The 9,985-nt window shown below is 41.7% G+C and overlaps 3 protein-coding genes across 9 annotated transcripts; all 3 read left to right on the forward strand.

The window, feature by feature from the left end:
* The first annotated feature begins 3,349 nt into the window (after positions 1–3,349).
* On the forward strand, positions 3,350–6,628 carry LOC127366624 (hepcidin-like). 2 transcript variants are annotated; one of them, XM_051405748.1, is made up of 4 exons: positions 3,350–3,500; positions 3,600–3,662; positions 3,847–3,947; positions 6,559–6,628. In XM_051405748.1, exons 1-4 carry the CDS (start codon positions 3,414–3,416, stop codon positions 6,563–6,565), a joined length of 258 nt encoding a protein of 85 aa, XP_051261708.1. In that variant the 5' UTR covers positions 3,350–3,413; the 3' UTR covers positions 6,566–6,628. The 2 variants fall into 2 exon arrangements, with proteins under 2 accessions (XP_051261708.1, XP_051261707.1); XM_051405747.1 differs by lacking the exon at positions 6,559–6,628 and having other exon boundaries at positions 3,847–4,180.
* LOC127366623 (hepcidin) lies at positions 5,923–6,565 on the forward strand. The gene is made up of 3 exons (XM_051405746.1): positions 5,923–6,104; positions 6,204–6,266; positions 6,458–6,565. The coding sequence occupies exons 1-3, from the start codon at positions 6,018–6,020 to the stop codon at positions 6,563–6,565; spliced, it is 258 nt and encodes an 85-aa protein (XP_051261706.1). The 5' UTR covers positions 5,923–6,017.
* Positions 6,629–7,325: 697 nt separating the features above from the next.
* Positions 7,326–9,985, forward strand: LOC127366611 (uncharacterized). 6 transcript variants are annotated; one of them, XR_007885343.1, is made up of 4 exons: positions 7,326–8,492; positions 9,016–9,101; positions 9,325–9,764; positions 9,853–9,985. XR_007885343.1 is itself a non-coding variant. In XM_051405719.1 (4 exons), exons 1-4 carry the CDS (start codon positions 8,484–8,486, stop codon positions 9,856–9,858), a joined length of 588 nt encoding a protein of 195 aa, XP_051261679.1. In that variant the 5' UTR covers positions 7,326–8,483; the 3' UTR covers positions 9,859–9,985. The 6 variants fall into 6 exon arrangements, 4 of the variants coding, with proteins under 4 accessions (XP_051261679.1, XP_051261676.1, XP_051261674.1 ...); XM_051405719.1 differs by having other exon boundaries at positions 9,016–9,148; XM_051405716.1 differs by lacking the exon at positions 9,016–9,101 and having other exon boundaries at positions 7,326–8,155; positions 8,297–8,492.

Below are 9,985 nucleotides of genomic sequence, written 5' to 3' on the forward strand. Positions count from 1 at the left end.
AAACTATGAATAGTGGATTAAATGTTTGCTCTACTGCAATACCAAACACATTGTCACTGATTGTGTTTTCTGAGTGTCTTTGCTGCCAGGGGAAAGCTGAGAACAAAATTAAAATGTTCAAACAGAGCTCTACATAAAAGCATCATTGCATTGGGACTACACTCATGTGCTACTGATTGTCAGAGGTCAGAATCAATTCTCATCTTATTTTCATACAGAAAAGCACACACACAAGTACAAAGGCATTTTATTCATTTAGCTGACACATCTTGTTATTTTTATTTTTTGATTGCTTGTTATTGCATGGTTATTATTTTTATTTATGTCTTTTCATTTTATTGTTGTATTATATGTTATTTTGCGCCTCATGTGAGCTGTTATGTCTTTTATTTATGATGTCTTATTTATTCTCCTGTACAGCACTTTGGTCAACTTTGGTTGTTTTAAAGTGCTTAACAAATAAAGTTGGATTGGATGGATTGGATCTTATCCAAAGTGACTTAAATTAAACTGTATTCAGCCATGTGGATGCAACATTTGGGTTTACATAGAGAAAAGGTTGATAAAAATGTTGTTGATGAGCCAAGGTGAAGCCTGAACAGGTGAGTATTCAGTCTGTGACAGAAGATGTGTAGAGGTTCTGCAGTCCTGGTATCTATGGGGAGCTCGTTCCACCATTGTGGAGCTATGGCAATGGTGGAAGTACCAACACTGTCTGTGCCATGGCCTAGTTTTGAGGTAAAATTTGTAAATACGACCAGAAATTAGATAGGAAAGAGGGGTGAGAACTGGACAGAGACAAAAACAGGATGATGTTGAGACAGGTACAGAGAGGTATATTGATTTTCCTGAAGAGGTGAATCTGTCAGCTGTGACTGTGTCAACAGTAGCTTTATTTAGCCAGAATATTGGTAGCCAAAGTAAACAGAATATCCAGTAGCATGCAAGCCAAAATAAGTAAGCTTGGAAAACCCAGGCCTACACTGCCATTAAGTTATGTTTTTATGTTTAAAATAGTGGATGTAATTAATACAGAAAAAATACTAAAAATATTTAGTTTAAAACTCAACTAACAACAACTAACAACTAACTAATGCAATGCTACCCCTAACAAAACATTTTTTTGTGCTGAATATTTATATCCTTTTAAAAAGGTCCAGTGTCCAGCCTTCAGGAGTGGCATCTCGCAGTGAAGTTGCAACCTCCTCGCCTTACCCTCCCCTTCTAAGCATGTAGGTGAAACCTGACCGTAACACCCTTGAACAGCCCTCTGGTTAGTTATGAAGAGAGTGGAAATATAATAAACCAGGGCACTGAATATCCCTCAGAGCACATTAAGGTCAATAATAAATTGAAAGAATATGGCACTGCTGTAAATCTAAGTCTGTACAAGAGGGCACTAGTGACGAAGGCCACCAAGACGCCTATGGCCTATCAATATCATATTCCATTTCTTCCAATAAATTCTGCTATGTTACACACTGGACCATTAAGTGTCACTGGCAGACGTTGCAGATGTCATAATTTAGGAAAAACTGGATTGGACTCAAATGTGTGGATGTCTTCAGTTATTTAATGAAGATGAACTTAGAAGCGAGTGTAGGAAGGCAGGCAGATAAATGGCTATAAGTCCATGAAAAGCAAAAAGTTCAGCAAGGGAACACAGGGAAAAAGTAACCAGGGATAAAAAATACAAGAGAAAACCAAGAGCAAGGTGTTCACAGATTAAACCAAATAATTAGGGCGGGGCAAACAATCAAACTGGAGGGAAAACAGACAAAGACAGGAAGTGAAGAAGAACAAAACACAGTAGGAGGAAAATTACAAAATAAAACAGGAAATAACTAAAGAAAACTCAAACTCATCATCATCTATGTATAATTAGGCTGTAACAATCTGGTTAGTTACAGACATTGGACCATTTCAAAGAAATCCACAACTTGATAATACAAATAGTCCAGGGCATTGGATATCCCTCAGAGCACAGTAAGGTCAATAATAAATTGAAAGAATATGGCACTGCTGAAGATCTGCATCTGTACAAGAGGGCTCTAGTGACAGAGGCAAGAGGCTTATGGCACCTCTGCAAGAGCTCCAAAGACACTTTAAAAAGAGTTTCATGACATCTGGCCTAGTGTTCTACTCTGAAACACTGCCTAATAAGACCAATATTAAGGTTTTTTGGCCATCACAGTGAACACTATGCTTGGTATAATCCATACACTGCACATCAAAAGCACCATCCAATTGTGGTGGCAGTCTGGAGCTGTGGGGAAGTTTCTCTGTAGCAGGACGGGGAAGACTTCTAAATGTAGAGGTTAAATTAAATGCAACAAAATGGAGGAATACGTAAAACTTTGGAAGAGGTCAATTCTCCAGCAGACAAAAAGTCCAAACATTAAGCCATAGCTAAACAAGAACGGCTTCAAAATAAAAATGTGATTGCTCTGATGTGGCCAAATTCAGACCTCAGTCCAATCCAGAATTAGTTAAGGAATCTGAACTTGCTGCTCAATTACAGTTCATGTGCGTCTTGACAGAACTGAGCAGTTTTGTGTAGCCAAAGAGTGGAAAACTGCAGTGTCCAAATGGAAAGCTGTTACAGATTAATATTCATATCTACAGCATGTCTCAGGAAATAAATATTACATGTCATATTTGTTTCACAAGTTTTTCATGAGGTATTAGTGGCACTGTGATTTCAAATAGGGACATATTGTTGCAACTAAAATGGAGATCTTGCCCACTTTTCTGCTGCTCCTTCATTTGGGATAATTGCAGGCTTTGTGTTTAGTATGCAAAAACTGAAATTGTTCAAAATTAGTGCTAATTATTCCACTTGAGTGCTTGGAATTGCATCCTTTGCACTGAGGCTCCCTTTTCTTGGTGGAGGATTTCTTACATCAGTCAAAAAAGCTCAGACAGCTGGACCTGCTCAGATTTGCCGCCCTGCTGTGGGAATTATGTGGAAATGTTTGTTTCTCCCAGGTTCAGTTTAAATATTCATCCTCCACACTCTGCCATAAAATATTAATATTTATGACTTACTTTATCATTTCTTGTTTTGTGAGTAGCAGAAAGGGACTGCAACTAGCATTCCTTTTTTACAACCCTGTGTTATAAAGTGATAAACAGATTAACCTTGTACCTTGTAGATTTACTGGAACAGATAATATTTCCCAAGGTCAAAGGCAGAAAATGTCCCATTCCTGTTCCCAGCATCAGTAGGAAATGATCCAAAACCCATTTCTGAAGGCAGGTAAATTCTGCCAGTGACAAGGCAACAGTGCCCCAAATGAGTATAAATACCAGTACTCAACAATCAGACACACAGCACTAACCCAAAAGAGCTGACAAGATTCACCAAAAGATTGATATCTGCGTAACAACTAAAGCAGTCAAACCCTCCTAAGATGAAGACATTCAGTGTTGCAGTTGCAGTGGCCGTCGTGCTCGCCTTCATTTGCCTTCAGGAGAGCTCTGCTGTCCCAGTCACTGAGGTAAAAACTTGACTTCAGTCATTTCATTTGCTTATTAGCTGTGAATGTTTTGTCCAAATACTGAGACGTTGTTCCTAAAAGTACAAAATTCATTACCAGGTGCAAGAGCTGGAGGAGCCAATGAGCAATGAGTATCAAGAGTTGCCAGTGGAATCGTGGAAGGTACATTGAGTTAAATGAATGAATGAAGTCAAATACCATGAGCCAGTTCTAATGGAAGTGGATGCATTTTCACTGCAAAGTGCTCTGATGCTCTCTCCAGAAGAAATGATCAGAGCAGGAGAGAGAGAGTGAGAGATGATGCTGGAGATGAACACCTTGCTCATGTCTCTTGTCTTTCACACAGATGCCGTATAACAACAGACACAAGCGTCACAGCAGCCCCGGTGGCTGTCGATTTTGCTGCGGTTGCTGTCCTAATATGAGGGGATGTGGTGTCTGCTGCAGGTTCTGAGGATTCCTGCTCCAGCCTGGGATTTACACAGCTACTACTTAATATTCATTTAAACTTTTTCACTGAATTTTATATTTCCACTGTACTCCTCGGTGTAAATATCTGAGGATGTTGCTGGATTACATGTGTGCTCAGTGATGTGATTGAATCATCCAAACACTGTGTTTAATATCTGCAGATTGTACTGTGTATTGTCATAATAAAGTTCAATTTCACTGATATATAATGTGTGAATATGTTCTTTTAACATTGTTTTAGTCTTATAATAACCTGGTGTCAATTGTGAGAGTTGATTTCATTCAGCTGTGTGTCAAATACATCTCCTGGTTTAACATTTCTGTCAAACATAAACCAGAATAGCAAGTTATAAGGGACCAGTCTGATGCATCAAGAAGCACAGATATGTATTTGTTTATTTTGCAGAAAGGCAGAGTTGGTTGTGCATAATGAAAAAACAATAATAATTATGTATTCATCATGATGGATATAATGAAAAGCTTAAGATAGTAGTTTTAAGAAATGCTGAAGATTACGCTCTCTGTCATATTAACAAAATAGGTCATTAAAAAAGGGTAATCATTCTTGCTACTGTTTGCTGACACCAATGTGATATGAAGTAAGGTATATTGGATACTGTGGTTGATTCCTTGTATTGTATATATTATTAGTCTTCTGATGTTTAAGTAATTAGGAAAAAAACTAAGTAGCCTAGCTACTAATCAATAGTTAGATGTTTTCGTTGCAAAGCTGGTGCGGAGCTGCATGTATGGGATGTGTCCTTTGTAAAATCAACCTTGTTATACACTGGGCCCTAACTCTAAAACCCTTCTTATTATTATCTGCAATAGCCTCTAGTCCCTGCACATATAGTATCAACACACTTAGCGTCAACACAGTGATATAAATATATCTACAAGTTTGTGGGAGAGTTTGATGGAAAATATGAAAGTATTGCACCATGTTTTTGCACATTTTTCACAAATAAGCTGAGTTGTTTTGCAGCAGCATGGAAATGGTTATAAATGACTGAATCAAGGTAACCACAGTGGGGCATCATGCATTATATCTTCACACACGGCACTTTTAAATATAGAGGCTGTGCTTAACATCCTTATTGACAGGTTTAAGAAGAAAGATGCAATAAAGAAGTATAAAGCACTCATTAAGCTTGGTGTGTGTGTATAGGTATCCCTTTTGTTGGCTCTCTTAATATCTCCTGTTGCAGTCTTTATCTGTCTGCTCACACACTTTATCATGGTACAACAGGGATAGTAAAGAGCAACTGCAGATGGTTTTTCAGGTATTGTAAAAAAAAAAAAAAAAAAAATAATAATAATAATAATAATAATAATAATAATATTTTCTTCTCTTAACATGAGTAGAACAAATTAAAACTTTAATTAGGCAACATGGCATCGCATGCACTACTTCATCCATTTTGTCACAGTGCTTTCAATAATAATATTCTAGGTTTATCTAACATTCCGTAAATTAACTGATAAGGATGAAGACAAAAACATATTCATCATGGCTGCATATTTGTAATTAAGTCTCTCAGTTTGATTACAAATAAATGGCACACATCATTTTCAGAAAACATGTAGGGGTAGTTTTGTTTTGTACTATGGTTTGTTTATTATAATAACATTGTTTTTACTATCATTTATGTATTCATCTTTTCTGTTTAAAATATTCCAGTGTGTTGTGTAAATGACATTGCTCTAATATATGCCCGGACATAAGTGATACTATGCAGTAGAATTATAAGAAAACATGATATATGGAACAGACAAACAATGATAGAGAATTCCCGATTCTCACTGCTGAGGAATTTCCCATTCTCCTTCCCAGCATCCCTCAGAGAGTGATGCAAGCCCATCCTTAAAAGCCACTACTGTACTGTAGGTGCTGTCAGTGATGAGGCAACAGTGGCCTAAGTGAGTATAAATAGCAGCAGGTTTTACACATTCAACCATCAGACAGGAGAAGAAGTCAAAGGAGCTGACAAGAGTCACCAAAAGAGTGAAAGAATTGAAACCTTAAAGCAGTCAAACCCTCCTAAGATGAAGACATTCAGTGTTGCAGTTGCAGTGGCCGTCGTGCTCGCCTTCATTTGCCTTCAGGAGAGCTCTGCTGTCCCAGTCACTGAGGTAACAACTTGACTTCAATCATTTCATTTGCTAATTAGCTGTGAATGTTTTGTCCAAATACTGAGACATTGTTCCTAAAAGTACAAAATTCATTACCAGGTGCAAGAGCTGGAGGAGCCAATGAGCAATGAGTATCAAGAGATGCCAGTGGAATCATGGAAGGTACGTTGAGTTAAATGAATGAATTAAGTCAGATACCATGAGCCAGTTCTAATGGAAGTGGATGCATTTTCACTGCAAAGTGCTCTGATGCTCTCTCCAGAAGAAATGATCAGAGCAGGAGAGAGAATAAACAGAGTGAGAGATGATGCTGGAGATGAACACCTTGCTCATGTCTCTTGTCTTTCACACAGATGCCGTATAACAACAGACACAAGCGTCACAGCAGTCCTGGTGGCTGTCGCTTTTGCTGCGGTTGCTGTCCTAATATGAGCGGATGTGGTGTCTGCTGCAGGTTCTGAGGATTCCTGCTCCAGCCTGGAATTTACACAGCTACTACTTAATATTCATTTAAACTTTTTCAGTCAATTTTACAACATTTCCACTGTATTCCTGGTTGTAAATATCTGAGGATGTTACTGGATTTGGTCACGTGGTTGTTAATGTGTGCTCAGTGATGTGACTGCATCATCCACAAACTATGCTACATATGTCACGGGGGAAGTTTGATTTTATTTAAGCATGCTTTTACTTTGAATTTGCTGTGTTTTTGTCTTATTTATTATTGCATGCTTTTATTTTGAAGTGTGTTTGTGTTACGTTGGTTTTACTTCCCCACCGGAGACATACCTTAATCAAGCATAAGGACTTACACCTGGCACCCAGAGAGGGGAGTGACTGTTCTTGGATAAAAAGGACACTGGAAGATACCCGGGGGCACGAGGGAGGACACAGAGGGCACGAGGGAGGACACGGAGGTCACAACGGGCCGGACAGCAGGAAGCAGACAGAGAGACAGAGCAGATCATCGCACTGGAAGAGGTCTGAAGAGACACCGGAGCAAACACCGACCGTTAGCGGCTATAATTGGGAGAAGGTAAAACTTCTCCCTCCCGCGTAAGTCCCGTTTCAGACCGGTGTTTGTGTAGTGTGTAATATATAAAGTTGTGCCTTGTTAAAGGACATTGACTGGCCCTGAGTTTCCCTCGACAGGCTGCCGAAGAGCGGAGCCAGGTGAAGAGCAGGTGGTCGCCACCAGAGACCCGCGACTGCCGTTGTTGACCCCCCCACTCCATCCGTGCCACATTATTTTAGCTGGGTTTTAGTTGTTTGTGTTCTTTGTTTAGTTTATTTGAAGGTAGAGCTTTTAGTTGTTTTTACTTATTTTAAAATAAATTGTGTTCAACTGTGTTCCACTGGCTGTACTCATTGTTTTAAAAATAACACTGTTTACTGCTCTCCCCCGACATAAAAGAACCTGTTTACCCTAACTTTAATTTGGTGATCCTAAGAGGTCCTAGGCCTCAGTTAAACCTAGGTGGCGTTGTCGGCACTTGTGTTTTAATTTATCCACCCTTAGCACGGCTCACATTTTGGCGTTGTCGGCAGGATCGGGTACAGAGAGCAGTGTGGTGTATTTTAAAACAGTGAATATGATGATGCCTGTATATCCTGGTGCCCCTTGGCTGCCAAAGTTTAAAGGACCAAATTGTGACCTGAAATATCATGACTGGAAGGAGCAAATACAGGGCTTACTTGGAGCGCAAGAGCTAGCAGAGGCCAGAAAAATTGACATTGTGTTGGGTGCGTTAGCTGGGGAAGCCAAACGGCAGGTCAGTGTTTTAGAGGATGACGAAAGGGATAGAGCACGCAAAATCTTTCTGTATTTGGACTCTCTATATGGAGACAGAACCCCCGCCCCAGTGTTAAGGTCTCAGTTTTTTAGTTGTGTCCAAAGACCAGACGAGACTGTGCCCTCATTCATTCTAAGACTAAGAGAGCTGTATTGCAGGTTGCGGCAACATGACCCTGATGGAACTCCCCCTGACACAGTCCTGCGAGACCAGCTGCTGTTGGGGCTGCGTGAAAGTTCCCTGGCTCAGGCCCTGAAGGTCTATGCCCGCCGTAACCCTGATGAAACTTTTTCTGCAATCAGACAGGAGGCGCTGCTGCTTGATACAGAACATGGGAACCCCCAACCGGAGGTAATCTGTGCTTCTGTGTATAAACCAAATGTGCCTCCTCCATCACAGGACACCAGCTGGAGAGAGACCCTGAAAAGAGAGATCATGGAAGACGTGAAATCTCAGATGACCGGACTGACCCAGGAACTGTTGCGAGAGATTAAACCGCTCCTTCAACCAGCTGTTATTGCACCACAGCCCCTAATACAGCCCTATAGGGAGCGACAACGATCAGTTTCCCAGACGAACACCTGGGATGAGCAAGGTAGGCCCATTTGCCGCCAATGCAGACAAGCCGGCCACATAGCTAGATTTTGTAGGAGGCCAACTACTGCTCGGCAGGCTTTAAACTAGCTTTCCCTGCTGCTGAGGTCCGAGGGGCAGGGGTTGAAAGTACAACAGAAGAAAACGGGCCCACTGAAGCATTTATTGGAAGGTGTCCAACTATAGACGTAAACATTGAAGGAGTTACACTGTCGGGGCTATTAGACACGGGGTCCCAGGTCACCTTAATGCAGCAAAGCCTCTTTGAGCAACATTTTACCCAAGCTAAGCTTGGAAAGGCTCCTATAGTTTTTAAGTTACAGGCCGCAAATGGCCTGGAGATCCCTTATACGAGCTATGCCGTATTAGATCTGGAGCTAGAGGGTGCTAAGATACCTGGAAGAGGAATTGTGATTGTGAAGGATGAACACTGTACACACCCACTCATCATTGGAATGAATGTTGTTACTGCTTGTTGGACTGTTTTTTTTAAATGTCCCAGAGGGTCTGTTCCCCCCCCACAGACGTTACAGAGACAGCGGGTTTGGAGGGATGCATTTGCTACATGCAGACACATTGAGGCTACCATGACAGAGGACGGGATGTTGGGGTACGTGCGGCCAGCCAGCCGACGGGTCATCAAAATTCCCCCAAAGAGTGAAGTACTGGTGTGGGGTCGGGCTCGGATGAGCCTGGGGGAAAAGATTACTGTGCCCTAATTGAAGCGCTGCCTGAGACTTGCAGTGTGAGGGTGGCCAGGACCCTAGCAGTGATAAGAAATGGCAGAGTCCCTGTGAGAGTTTTTAACCCACACCCCTACTGTTTGATGCTAGATCGGTACCAGAAGCTTGGCAAACTGTCCCGGGTGGATGAAGCGGATGTACATGGAGCCTGCGACCTTAACCTGTCCCTTGAAGGTGATTGTGTTGTTGGAGTGACACTGGTAAATGCTGCAGTTGGCGAGGAGGACCAGAAGCTGCCGATAGGGGTGAGTGAACTCTCCAACAGGCCTGATCTGTCTGAGCAGCAACAGGAGGAGCTGCGCGCCCTGCTGCTGAAATGGCAGAAGGTGTTTGCACAGCACAATGAGGACTTCGGACGTACAGACCTGGTACAACATCGCATCCATACTGGTGATGCACCACCTATCCGAGAACGACATCGACCTCTTCCCCCTGCCATGTATAAAGAGATGAAATCCCTACTCTCAGGTATGCTGGAGCAAGGTGTCATTAAAGAGAGCTGTAGCCCATGGGCGGCACCCATAGTACTGGTGAGAAAAAAGATGGCAGTTGGAGATTCTGTGTGGATTACAGGAAGTTAAATGCAATAACTCATAAAGATGCATTTCCCCTGCCCAGGATTGAAGAAACCTTGACCAGTCTGACCAGAGCAGAATGGTTTTCTACTCTTGACTTAGCCAGTGGCTATTGGCAAGTTGAGATGGACACCCAAGACCAGGAGAAGACCGCCTTCACCACACCGCTGGGGCTG

The sequence above is a fragment of the Dicentrarchus labrax genome, unplaced genomic scaffold, assembly GCF_905237075.1.
Source record: "Dicentrarchus labrax unplaced genomic scaffold, dlabrax2021, whole genome shotgun sequence".
Lineage (NCBI taxonomy): Eukaryota > Metazoa > Chordata > Actinopteri > Moronidae > Dicentrarchus > Dicentrarchus labrax.